Here is a 14,681-nt window from a genome sequence, read left to right as displayed (position 1 = left end):
CGCCACCCCCGATCCATGCCGGCCACAACTGCAGAAGAGATATGTGGTGATAACGTCAACAAGCAATTCAAACTAAGAAAGCAGAACTGGAAGGAGTTGCAGGGTTTTCTGAATGTTATGTTAGGTTATGCTATATATGTAGTTGGTAGTCAAATTCTAATGTATTTGGATTCAGAGAGACCATGAAATGATATACTCTGCATCTCATAAGCCTAACTTTAGTGATAAAGAGCTGGCCTATATGAGCACTTACCTGTCTACAGTGAACATAGGTTTTAGTACACTAAGTAGTTACAGAGGTAAGCAGCGTAATAAAAGGCATTTCAAAGTCAAACTTGTTAATTTCCATTCTTTCGCAGTTGAGACACGGAGTCAACATTGCGTGTCAGGTGGAGGTTACACGACTATACGTTTAAGGTTTCCATTGAGACTAACAGGTTCAATTTTCTACACATGTAAGGCAATTTGCCAACCTGCAATTTATAAGGTACCCAGGGAGGCCAGAATATTGAGCATTAGTACTGCCTTGGTAATAATTACCTCTGAAGGGGCATGCAGGCCCAAAGTAGCATAGGACTCTGAGGTGGTATCGTACCAAAAAGAAGGCTTATTTAGCCAAAGCAACCATTTGAGACCACTTTCGTACTTTACTATCATGTTAGAACCCTAAACCTTCAGCAGATTTTGTGTAGGAAAAGTTATGGCCCAAGGCAGATGGAAATGTGGAGCTACATTTGTGGCAGTTGAGCAAGTGACAATAGCCCACAAGAAGATATGTATCTAATCCCACTCAGCATAAAACACTTCTTCCTATGCAAACTGAAAGAAGTCTCACCAACATAATATAATGTGGAACCTGAAGATTGTGCCATGCTTGGAAAGATGAAATAACCCTATATATGTGAGCTTTGAATAAAAGTTATACTTATTGTATGTTATAAATTGTAAATGCACAAAATAATAATGTACTGATTGTTTACAGACTGTTTACAACATAGTGCATTACAGCAGAACCATTTATATGTATATCTGTATTTTCTCAAGAACAATATATATAGGTATATACGCTGTGTAAACCTCCTATTGTGTTCCCCTATCGTTTTTAATGTGATGCGATGTTGGTCGTAATTGAGGTATGTTTGGTGAATAGTTGGAAACATGAGTGAATGTCGTTTGATTTTTTTAATGTTAATGAAATATGGATAAGAACATTTGTAGCCTTGTTGGCAAAACATTGATAATATTTTCTTGAATTGTTTTGTTTAATCATGATTATATATTAAATATAAAAACGTTTTTGGATAAAAAGATAATATGTTCTGGAAAAAAAGTAACTAAAAAGAATTATGTGTATGTACACTGATTGTTGGGGTCAACATGTATGCATTAAATAATCATTGCAGATTTGATAAATGTAACTTGTAAGGTGATAGAGTAGGCAACATCATCAAGTGACCTATGCACTTGACTTATATGTATCATCAGCACAAGAGGGAAAGGTGAGTGTCCGACTTGATTCAATAGAATGTCGGGAATGAGACCTCTCTGTGCCACGATTGAATAGGCAAGACTATTTCATATTAAAGACGGTCTACCAAATATAAGGGATCCATTGTCTGTGAAAGTGCAATATGTAGAGCAGTATCTGTCATTTGCCGTTTCACAGAAGCAACATCAGGCACTGGTGTTAATGTAGCATTAATTAACCCGTTCCGTGCTAGTGACGGAACCTCTCCGTCACGAGCCACGGGCGCGCTATTCTCATGACGAAGTGGTTCCGTCATGCCGCGGCCGCTCCGCCCACGCTGCATCAAACCCGCGCCTGCGCCGCTGAATTAATGAGCGGGCGGGGCTGTGACAGGACCACTCCGTCATGAGCACAGCGCGCCAGTGGCTCGTGACGGAGTGGTTCCGTCACAAGCATGGTGGCGCCGCGTGACCCCCCCCCCCCTCCCCAGCGCCAAGGGGTTAAATAATTAAGAAACTACTGGCAGACAGTGTGTTCCAAGTTCTTATTTAACAATTAACAATTAATAAGTCCACTGAGGTGAGTAACATGTTCTGCCATAAGTAATCACATTACTTGGTCAGTAGGGAAGAGCTGCATCAGCAGGGACTTGGAAAAATAAAAGTTCTTGAGAAAGGGGTAACATGCAATCAATAATAACAAGTTCATAGCAGAATCAATATATTACAATTTTAATGGAATGTGGAGGAGTATGAAGGAGTATGAAGAACTACAGGTTCTTTCATTGGAAGTCTAAATAATGGTTAATACCATCAACATTACAACAAAAAATGCTTAGATCGATGCAATTTTCCTGAAAGGGGTACTGTAAATGTGTTAAAAAGTAGGGTTATGCCTGAAACAGTTATCTGGCATTGACCATTGCTCTGTGAATGTCTAGCGCAAGATAAAGCCTTTTGCTGCATTATCAACCGTTTTAAAGGTGCTGTAACGAAGTCTGAAATACTTCGAACTTCTCAGACTGAGGTGGACCAAAAAGAATGGCCCTAAGAAGGCATTTAATGCAATCTTATACAAAGATAGGGTTATGGGCTGACATCAGAATGGTAGAAGTAAATAGAGGAGTGTATATCTGAGGCTGTGTGTACAGTACAAAAGCTCCTAAGGGCCTAAAGACTCCAATATATTGTCACCATCAATGAATAGACGGCAAGCCCTGGATGTTAAGGTGAACACTCTCAATGGGAGCATGCACGAGATTGTGAGCATCCTTGATTTATACGGTGAAGGCTAATACAACAGTTACACAGCATACAAAAGAAAAGCATGACTTCTGCCAGAAAAACATATGATACGTATACAGAAAGGAATAGGTGTATTTATCATTAGTCAAAGAATTGCCTACTGACATACACCTGTAGCAGAGGAATTTGCCACAAGTGCACACACTCAAATTCGTAAGTGCAATACAGTCACTGAACTTGCTAACTCGGACGCTCTAATGCCTCAGTGGTCCCCACCCAAAAATCGTGCGATGATTTCAACTCTTTCTTCATCAAGAAAATTCAGATGATAAAAGATAGTACAGCCCACTTACCAGTGCTATCCCCATGGAAGATGTGAATCCTACAAACCTCACAGCTTTTCCGTCAATCACCAAAGGTGGTGTCTCGAAGTTGATGACCAAGGTTAAATCCGGCTCCCCTAATGATATCTGCCTTCCTTGGATCCAAAAAGGTATCTTCTCAGATTTCCCTGACTCACTGATTTTGCTCAACCTATTCTTAAGTTAGAGTATGGTCCCCCTCACCTTTAAGGAAGCAGTAGTCGTTCCACTTCTAAAAAGAAGGTGGGGAAGACTCATCTGTTTTGAAGAACTACTTCCCCATCTCCTTGATTCCTTACCTGGCCAAGATACTGGAGGCTCACATCACCTAATATCTTTGCTCTTTTCTAGACGACTGCTCTTACCTTGACTCTAATGAGGCGGGATTTCGACCTGCCCATTCTACGGAATCCAACATACTTTCTGTAGTGAGAGGGGAAGCAGACAAAAGATGGACCAAGGCATTAGTCCTTTTGAACCTATTGGAAGCCTCTAACACAGTGGATCATGGCAACTTAATTGACTGTGTCGGGCTGCCGTCCTGCAGGGATTGGCATTAGAGTGGATGAAATCCTTCCTCTCTGACTGGACTCAGTCACTTTGCGTATTCCCTTTTTGTTCATTCAAGGTCAGCCCCAGGGCTCCTCTTTGTCCAATCTTTTATTTAATCTTTGTATCCGACCGTTGGTATATACTCTACAGAGGTGCATGTTGCAAATATATAACTACGTTGACGATGTCCAGCTAATTTTTAACATTGATGACTCGCAAGAATCAATAGATTTTTTTCAGAGCACTATGCTCTATATCCGTGATGAGATGTATTGTCATGAGCTGAAGCTGAATTCAGATAAAACTGAGATTTTGATATTCAAAAATAAAGTGCATAGTTGGAATTCCTCTATCTGGCCATTGGAGATGGGTACCCCTCCTATCCCTTAAAAAGCTGTTAAAAGCCTTGGGATTCTAGATGATGAAGACTTTTAATTGAAACCCCAGAAGGCTCAGTGATTTTTTTCCTGTTTTTTCATCTTTGAAAAATTAAAAAAAATTGGAAATACTTCTCCATCGAGGCCATCATTCAGATCATTATAGCCCTTGTCATGTCCTGAATTGACCAAGCTAACTCTCTCTATATAGACCTTCCCATAGACTTGAGTCAGAGGCTGCTGGTCCAAAACCAAGCAGCTAGATTGGTCTGGTGTCAGCCTAGATTTTGCCACACTGAACCCGTGCTGGAAAAATTACATTGGCTACCATTCGCTCAGAGAACCCTTTTCAAAACTGGGTGTATTATGTTTACATCACGACGCAGCAAAGGTCCAACTTTTGCGACGTCAAGAATTCAGAATTATATTCTGAAGTGCAATCTTAGGTCTGCACTACAAAATCTATTAGAGGTCCCTAAATTAAACAAGAAGAGATTAGGCGTACTAAATTCGCCCTGCCTGCTCCTGGAGTTTGGAATTCCCTTCCCCCCAAAATCAGAGCCACAACTTCTTATACGAGCTTTAGGTCTCTGTTAAAAATCTGACTTTTTGAGACAGGCTTATGGTTAAGATTTGAGTCTCCTTTGCCACGGTGTTTTTCTAGCACCATGAAATTGTGTTGATGTACGTGCGCTTTATAAATATGCTTTAATATAACTGTCTACCCTGTGAAACCTAGCACATGAACACCTATTGACATTTCCTCTATAGGATGTATATTCCAGAAGATACACAAAGATTTGAGGTGTTGGCTCATGAACCTTTGCATGGCAATACAATGGCATATGTAATGCCTACACAATGGCAAAACGTGCCTTCACCCACATCCACGAAGTACCATGAGTCAGAAAATCCGATGAATGAAAGAAGATGCAGACAGAGAAGGTGATAACCCGACAATAGCGGACAGTAATTGTCAGATAAATATGAGAACAGGGCATTGACCCTTTGCTACCTCAGTTGAGGCAGGGGAAATATCAGTTGCAGTTAGAGGCATCAAAATGGCATGTAATGCCATTATTTTTGCACTGTGGATAGTCATCACCATTAACATCAACACAGCATGCAAGGGCAAGAGGATTATTAAGCGGAGGCCATTCATCGCAGACAGTAATGCATTAATAATTTTAGGGCATTGTTTGCACCATTTCACAGGCCCCCTCCCCCTACTTCTTGCCATAGTATGCCCAACCAAAACAATATTCTATGTTAAATATTAAAAAGAAACATGTTTGCTTTGTGTATTGTTTACAAAGGATTTCAGCTTAACATCAATACCCTGTAAGAGAAGATAGTCCTTCTGGTGGAAATAAAGGCCTTCAGGTTATCATTTTAGCTAGGCCATCAGAAAGTCATGTTGTAGATGCACAATGAATGCACACTCCCTGGGAAGGCCAGTTAATCAGGTTAGGGCAGGACACCAAGGGGAACAATTTTACCTTTGTGAACTTGGGAGTATAGGGTAACTGGAATACTAAAGATTGAACAATGGAATGATTTTCCCTGAATTTCATAGTAAGAATTGCGAGAAAATGTGCATTTACAGATATTGAGACAGCAATGGAAAAATATCTTTCTCCCTATTAGTTGAATTGATCTTGAACAAATAATGAGGTGAGGAATCTTTCTCTTTGCACTTTGGTTTACACATATTCAGCAGTGCCCATTTATATTTCACTGCTAATAGTTTAATACAAGGTTCTCCAAAGTAAGTTGGTCCTGGTGGGCCAGATCCATGCCATAATTTTGGCATATCCCCATTTAGATAAATGTAGCTATCTTAAAAATCTGGCATGGATCTGGCCCTCCAGGGTCGACTTTGGAGAACCCTGATTTAATCTATACCATCCTAAGGAAGTATAATTAGAAGTCAAAATATTAAAGGCATTTAAAAACTTTAAAGCACAGCAGAACTTCTTAAACGTCACAAATATTAATGCATATAATTTCCAATTGATCATAAGTTATTGCTACTGCTCTGGGTACCTAGTTTGAGATGATCCTAACACTGCGAATTGCTGGCCAAGGGATAGGCAAACTGATCAAAATGTAGCTGGTTTTGTGCAGATTAAGACTGTAAGTGTGTGAAGATGGAGGAACACTTTAAATTCACAGGTGGCATCATGCTACCCTCAGAATTACTGAAACAATAACGTCAAATATTCAAGTGGACAAAGAGTTTTCCTAATTCAAGTGTCTGCAAAATGGGGTAGACCCAGAAAACAAGAGGCAGATTGGTTGCAAGGAATGTGTAGCCATTCCATCCCTGTGGGAGGCCAGCATAGACTGCATTACAGTAATCTCAGTATGTGTTGTGTCTTGTGAAAAGTAAATCAATTGTACACATGCTAGCTCAGTATTTCCTGTTTAATGGGCAATAGCACCAAACAAAATGGCACACAACCACATGGTGGATTTGGGTCTCCAGGTTAACAATTATGATCAAAGTACTTGAGATTGCTTACAATATTTGAATCTTTGAAATATAGACCTATGCATTTTCATGTACACCACCGAAAACCAGCATCAACATAGAAATAAAAAAGGAGATCAATATCAACATCTGGAGAAAAAACATGTTACCAATTTGTTAGGAAGCTCACGAGGCTGCATATGTTGTTGTAACTAGTGTGCCACAGTCAGTTAGACTTCCTAATGACTGATAACCTCATGGACAACAGAAGAGATCTAATGGCAAGAAAATCCATTTGTTTGCTTGGATATCCTATTATTGGACCTACACATTAGGTCTAGCCACTCAACATTTCATCAGAAGTAAGATATCTGCCATAGGTCGGCCATGCCTCCGCACTGATTGAGAGGTCAGACCTAAATCACCTTTTAAATTATGAGTGCACTGAAATATCACATGACTTGTCAGCACAAGAGAAAAAGTAATTTGTGGAAATGGTGACATTTTGAATTGGAAAATGTTCTTCATACTTCTATTTACTCTGTGTGACCTATGCTCAGTATCTGCTGGCCTCATGGCTGTATCCAAGCAATCGATTCAGTTTGCATGTCTTCACTCATCCCTACAGAATAAAATGCTAATCACCTGGTAGAAGGCGCCTAGCCTGCTTGACTAGTTGTGTTCGGGCAGTCTGTAATGGTGTTAGTTGTTACATTTACAAGAAACGCTTGTAATGCATATCGCGTGTCATAACAGAACACACGAGTGCTGAATGCATTCAATTCACTTCATAGGCAGTTCTCTGAAGGAAAGGGAACTGTTTGCTTCAAACCAGTCCAACCATGTCATTCTGTTTTAACATTAAATAATACCAACAGTATAGTAAAGTTAAAATATTTAAAAAGCAATGGCAAATAATGATGCCAATGAAAACGTATCTGCATAATCCAGGCAGTCAAAGCAGCTTACACAATTGAAATTAAATAGCCCTAGGGTAATTCACTACACATCCTGCTACTCATCCTTATAATAAAACTGTGTACCGAGCAGAAACAATATTGTCCTTTGTCTTATGCATGTTCATGAACAATTTACTAACCTGTACATCATATGTCCCATTCAGTAATAGAGGCCTCTGGGAGTTTATATCCTGGATGACTCCTGTAAGCATTGACCTGTTGACCTTCTGGAACTCTTTGGAATGACTAAACTGCACCATGTTATGTAGAGCTAAGATTTTCGAATCTAGTTCAGAATCCTGTCGGGTGCGGTTGTGCAATCCTAGATGGTACTTGCGGAAGTGTTTAATCAGGTCCGTGGGGTCATTTCCATAGTAACCATATCCGCAGATGTTGCATTTGAAATCCTGAAGCTCTGGGGACAGAGGGGCTGCATCTAAATTGTCATTTGCTGACAAGGTAGCGTTTGCTTTACTGAGTCCAGCACCCCCATCTGAAGGCACTTGAGGGTTTTCCGAGGCAACTGATGCTGGACTAGAAACATAATTGTCTTCTGGACAACTCTGCCCTTTCACTGTCTCATTTGGTACCATCTCACGTTTTTCATGAGTCTCAACTGAATCAGTGGATTGGGTGGAGGCACCATCCTTGGAATCATCTGACCTTCTCGGAGACCTAGAGGGTTCAGATAATTCTCCAGCCACTGGTGACCCAAGGGTAAGCATATTTCTGTCTGTCACCTTGTCATTAGGGAAGGCTGGAACACTGTTGTCTGGGCTGAGAGTTTCATAATTGGAAGCAGGACTTTTACACAATGATGCACTTTTCAAATCCTTCTTAAGGCTGGGGGAATTTTCTTGGGAATTTGGATGGTCCTCGCTGCTGTGGAGATCTACAGGATCCCCCTGCTCACTGCTGCCTTGCATCTGATCTGTGGCGAAGCTTTTGTTCCTTCCAGAGTCCAGAATTTCAGTACCTAAAGCGTTGGAGGTCGCTGCTTCACCTTCAGTACCAATGTTTCTTAGAGGGGGATTCTTTTTCCGGACCATATCTAGGAAGAAAATAAAACAGATATAATGTAATTTTTTTATATTGTATTTGCAGTACAAACTTATGTAAATATATGATCACAAGTACAGACACTAGTCAAGATCTCAGACTTAGAATTGCCATCAAAATAAAAGCCAGTTGTGTGTAATGTTGCTTTTTTAGGGATAGGTGTAGGAGAACCACCCATCTCTAAGTATATGTAAAAATGTCTGTGCTCCTCCTGTTAGAAATATGGTGGATCCAGTGCATTTCACCAAGAGATTTTCGCTACTGAAAGTAACCACTGAAGTACAAGGGAGAAATTATAAATAAACAGAAGAAGCCGGTGCATTATTACAATTTGTGCCAGTATTTCTCAATTTCTAAAGGAACCCACCCCACCCAAACAGTCAGTTCAAGATGTCCAGTAACTACATTCTCAGAGTTACTGATGCCCCCATTATCAGTAACTCTGGCAGGGAGGCAGCAGTTTTACTGGCTCAAACTGAGAGGGTCTCAGAACAACACGACAAGTAATTGCTGATAAGATCATCAACAGGAGTAGCGAATCTAATAGGAAATTAAAAGATTCATTGGAAAACTCTGAACCCTATTTTATTTGCACCTAGACATTTCCCTAGTAAAAAAATAGGACCAGTTATGGGGAAAACATATGGGAATTTGTACAGAAAAATGGGAAAACATATGGCAATTCGTACAGAAAAACAGATTCCCATTGTTTTTCCTCTTTTACAAGTTAACTCCTAATGCCCTACATCCCAGAACGCACAGATACCCTTGGTAATTGGAACTTCAGGTGCAAGGAAACTGATGCAGGAACTGCGCTAAGGTCAGGTAAGTGAAAGGTGCACCCCTTGACAGTTGTAAGAAAAGAAATCTGAATTTTAAAATGGAAAAAATGCTTTTGAGGGTAACAGGGAGAATTTAAGGCAAAACAAACTTCGATGTAAAAATGATGATAAAGTAAATGAACATTAGAAGAACGATAAACTGCTAAATGGTGGGAGTTAGAGAACAGAATACGTCTAAATTGAAAGGAGGACAAAGTCTGTGTATTGATGTAGCCTGTGACAGAATGAAGACACAAACTAGAACCGTACACTGAAGATAAAGCCTGTGAATGTTAAAATAATAATTACAGCTGTAAGGGTGTTTCCATTACCATACGAGCACTACAACAGGCACGATGCATATCCCTTCTATCTCGAATTGTATTTGGTCTGTGTTAACAGAATAAACAGCAAAACTCAAGAACGTGACTGGGGAATAACTTCAAGCTATGATGAACATACTACTGTCTTACAACTTCATCGGTGTTACCATGAACACCATGTTTGGCACAGACCTCTGCTCAGACTTATTCAATAAAATATAAAATGCTGTATTTAAGTAGAAAAGTACAGTTACTGACGTCCAAGTAATGAGCTGCCTTGTTGTGGCCTATCATTTTCTTCAGCCCATCTCAAACAAAATACTCATTAGCCGATAAAGGCAATTGTGGGTCAGAGAAATGCATTTTAGCGCAGGAGGTATCACAGATGTCTAGATGAACCATCGCACAGAAAGTAAATTCATTGATGTATAATGGAAACACATAATGTCAGTCTGACTCTTAGTATGCATTTGTTAATAAAAAAAATGGGTGCTTTAACGAACAGAGCTGTATGCTATATAAAAAAAAATATTTTACGGTTTTATTTGTTTAAATTGAGTTGACTTTGTCACTTAGCGGAACTGCGTCCTGGCACCTTTGCGAAAATGGATTCAAAATCATACCACAGTATCAATTTTGAAAGTGCTCCCAAAATGTTATTTTCTCTAATGTCTAGTAAAGTAAATGGTTCAAAATTGCAATCCTTTTCAACGTTGGCCTCTAAGCATCCAAACAGGTTAACTGTCTCGAATGGGAGTTTTCTGAATTTTATTGCTATTATAAGGGACACTTAGATAAAATAAAAGTGCTTACAATTTTACAAATTACCTTTAAAATTAATGTCAGTCCAAAGCTGTTACATAGATCACAAAACAACTGGAAGCAGCTGATTGGCCTAAAAACCGCACTTACAAAACTTGGCGCCAATACTTCTGGAAAGGATTGACAGCATGCTGCCTCCATCTTTGTCCATTTCAAACAAAAACAACACGGGGGTGGCGGGGTTGCTTCACAAAATTGCTCAGTTTTATCACGGATATAGTGATCTTGATGCAGGTATTTAAAGATGGATTACGCAAATATATGCCTGCAGCTTACAAAGGTTCCTTTGTTTGAATAAAACCGTTTGCTCGAGGCAGTATGTGGAAACAGCCTGCAAAACATGGACCTAAAAATATAAACTCCCAAACAGCTATTCTTAATTAAATACATTACTAAAATGTTGACCTGCACTCTAATCTCCTATGAAGCAGTTGTTCCAATGTGCTAGGAATGGAGTTAACTCAGTCCTACTGAAGTTGGGAAGTGAGTCTGGCCAAATTTAAACACTCAATTCTGCAAAAAGAATTTTAGGAAGATATTTATGTAAAGCCAATGTTTGGTAGTCTATATTTTAGGTCTGTAGGTCTGGCTGTAACACGCAGCTGTTGGCAGACATATATGATTAACTGAAAGAGAGATTCCATAAGTTCTTTCCTGAGGTCTCAGGCTCTGCCCACTTGTTGGATTCCTTGTCCACATGTTAGCATTTCATTGGACAGAAGTTGTGTGCTGTTACTGCTAAAGGGTGAGTGTATTGCACCATTTGCCTTGTGGGAAAGAGTATGCTCAATACAAGATTACTTGTGTTATGGTAGCAAGTCAATGATCAAGGCTATAGGCCTGATCCATTTACACTGAAAAGTTACAATAAGAGAAGTAGGTCTGACATATGTATTGTGAAACGAATATATAAATGTAAATACCTATAAAAGAATGGTTTGCTATTAGTTTGTTCTAAAGCTTGCAGTGAGGTAATTTGTTACATGGAATTTCACAGGTTACCACAGTAAGCAAGGTTTAGTGTTGGTCACCTACTCTGAAAAACTACATGGAAAGAAGACTTGTAATATGATAATCTTGTGTTAGGCCCTCTCAGGAGATACAGGGCCAAATGTAACAGTCTTTGGCACAAAGCAACATAGCAGTGCTGTGTTGCACAAGGGGAAGAAAACAGCTCAGGGCCTTATTTATTCAAAATGGCCAGTGCTGCTGTAGTACGTTGTATTGGTTCATAACAGGCTTCCTAGCGCCATGCACACTCTTTATACCAGGGTGTTTATGTGTGTGAGTAATGTCAGGCATTGGTTTTGTATTGGAAGATTACTGTTACAGTACAAAATCCTAAACTTAGACTAATTGTAAAAATATCCTCGCATTAGATATATGTTGTTCAGTGCAGCACACATGCAATGTGTGGAATGTTTGGAGGAATAACACTTTTCTCCAAGTTAGCGCCTGCTTCAAGGAGACATTATTGTTTGACGAAAAGACTATTCTTAGTAGAACAGTTATCAACGTCAAAAATGGTGGGTGATTTTGCTGTAATGCCTATGTTCCAACCAGGTAATGCCCCCTTGATAGAAATCAGTACAAAGCACTATTTCTGCTGAAAAATTATACTTTTACACCACCCACTAGAGAGTGAGGCGCTTTCCGTCACTTTGAGGGACTGATGATCATTGCAAACCCTTTATAAATCTGTTCCATATTCTGCTTACCCAAATGGTAATTTTGTGTAGATTTTAAAATTCATGACTGTATGCTTGATTGATCTCTTGTGGGGAAGCATCTGCTCAATTCAGTAGCACGGAGGCGGCTATCGTGAAAATTCAATCAAAGGATATAAGCCTGATTGGTTCACTGAAAGAAGATATATCGCAACCCATAAGTCTGATCTGCTCATTAAGAAACAATTAGAATGGAGGGAATAGGCCAGCCTAGTTTATTGTGAATAGAATTTGTTAAAGCTAACGGACCTATAACAGTGTATTGTTATCACACTGCATTATAGATGTATTATCACACTGTGTGACAGGTACAGTGCTACATGAAATCTCACAAATTGCTGTAGTAGACAAGGTTCATTGGGTTGGCCAGCCCCTCTGACATACCCTGGTGGTAGAAGATTTTCACTGGGATAATCCATGTTAGACCCTTGTGGGAGGGGCTGTCTATCGGTTTGCTGTTTGTAATTTAGTACATAGTTGTAATTTTATAACTTATGCATGATGATTGCTAGCTTAGTGCACTTCAGAAGGTCTGTGTTGATTATGTTTAAAAGCCAATGGTAATGGCTATGGACCATATTGGTTCGTTGGGAAATAATATGTGAGATTCCATGTCTTGAATCTGTTTATTATGAAACAAAGCCAGTATGCCTGACACATTTATTGTTAAAAGCACGTGTTGAAGGCAACAGGCTTTTTAAGAGTGTATTATTATCACACTATGCTAAATCATTTAGTAAGGTTTTTCACATGGAATCTCTCTGTTTACTGTAGTAGACAAGGGTTTTGGTGTTGCGCAGCCCCTCTGCTAAACCTCGGCATAGAAAATGTGTACTAAAATAATCCTTATTAGTCCCTCTTAGGTGGGATTTTATATTGCATCAGTTGGTGATGGTGGCAAGTCAATTATAAAGGCTATATGCCTGATTGGTTCATTGAGAAAAATTATTTCATATACCATTGAACTGATTTGTTTATTATGAAAAATTACGACAACAGCAGTAGGTCTTATTTAGTCAATAAAGTCCTGTCAAAGTCAGCAGGCCTTTAAGGGTGGATTTTTACTGCATCTTGTTAAAGCCTGCAGATGTATTTTCTTACATGAAATCTCAGACATTACCTTTATAGGCAGAGACTTTTAGTGTTGATTACAACCTTTGAAAAAAAACTTAGAACTAGAGGATTTATTTTTTTAGAGTATTATATAGCGCGAACTAGACCCGAGGCATCGGGTATCAGAGCGCTTTACATAGCACAAGTTTCATTCCAGACGGACACATTCATTTTGTTAGGCACAGGGAGATTAAGTGATTTGCCCACAATCACAGGATGTTGAGCGTCGTTGCCGAGACTCGAACCCAGTTCCCCAGTTTCGAGGTCGACCGCCCTAGCCATAAGGCTAATCCATGCTAGTACCCCTTGGAAGGCCTGACAGGCTTGGTTGTCTTTCAGGATTATATAATAAAAAAACATATTTTAAAAATACATACATTCTTATATAAAAGTATGCATATCTATATATACATAGAGGGGATTTGATTCAGACCTCTGATGGCACTGGTCTGCATGAGTGTCATTTACACTCTGCTCCCATCCATGACAGCTTACCCACTTCAGCCATAGACTTTCTTGACCAGTGAGTAACAGTGTTTTTTCTGATCACATATGCACATCTGCCTAAAAATGAGTGTGCTGCAGAGCCACAGCTCATGGGACAGTGCTTTAGTTTTGCTGTTTCTCCCTTTATTGGTCCTCTTTCATTTCATTCCTTCTCCTCTTTTTATTTTCATTTTAGAGCATATTGCAGATCCACAGACAGTGCTATAGATCTGCTTCCAGGTCGTTCATTTTATATGTTGTTCTCTACATCCATCCCATGTGGCCACTGCCTCTCAACCAAAATCAATGGAACATTACTGTCCACAGTGGATCATTCTATTACCATTCCACGATGATCAACACATTAGTTCTGAATGTGGTTGTTATGCTGGAACTTTAAAAAAAGAATGCACTGAGTACACTACCATTGTAAGACAGCCACCCCCTGCTGTGTTTAGTTTTATTTGCTTTTGCAAACATACGTCCATCATATTTGTGTGGCAGCATGTTTTCTTTTTTCTTCTTCTAGATTGCTTATGTTGTTGAATGCGTGTGTGTGTTTTATTGTGGTTGTTTAAGTAGGTGAATTCAAGGTTGAAAGTTGGGGGAAGGAGGAATGCATGCATACAGGGATGAGTGACAGAATGCCTGTGTGCCAACTTGTTGAGCGCTAAAACCCATCAGTGAGTGAAGAGGCAATTTTATTTATGAGCCAGGCATAAACAATGTTTGAGTTTGTATATTTGTGTTCTGTGTTTGTCTGTGTTACCACATGGAACCATGCTCTGCACCAAACAAACTAAGAAGAGAAAATTATAACTCATTGCTTTACCCAAAGAGAATCCAGTTATAATGATGGGTGGCTTATAGTGGACATTGTAAGTGTTGGAGGACA

The 14,681-nt window shown here is 39.5% G+C and overlaps 1 protein-coding gene across 4 annotated transcripts in view; it reads right to left on the bottom strand.

Moving 5' to 3' along the window:
* The window catches only part of TRPS1 (transcriptional repressor GATA binding 1), a 553,271-nt gene that overhangs the window by 440,493 nt on the left and 98,097 nt on the right, over positions 1-14,681 (bottom strand). For all 4 annotated transcript variants that reach the window (XM_078686866.1, XM_078686864.1, XM_078686867.1 and 1 more), the window contains one exon: positions 7,576-8,486. In XM_078686866.1, the coding sequence (XP_078542992.1) occupies positions 7,576-8,484 (909 nt within the window). In that variant the 5' untranslated portion in view covers positions 8,485-8,486. The remainder of the gene's footprint in view (positions 1-7,575; positions 8,487-14,681) is intronic.

The sequence above is a fragment of the Lissotriton helveticus genome, chromosome 4_1 (genome assembly GCF_964261635.1).
Source record: "Lissotriton helveticus chromosome 4_1, aLisHel1.1, whole genome shotgun sequence".
NCBI lineage: Eukaryota > Metazoa > Chordata > Amphibia > Caudata > Salamandridae > Lissotriton > Lissotriton helveticus.
Note: the sequence above shows the minus strand (reverse complement) of the source record. Positions and strands in the feature narration are given on the sequence as shown.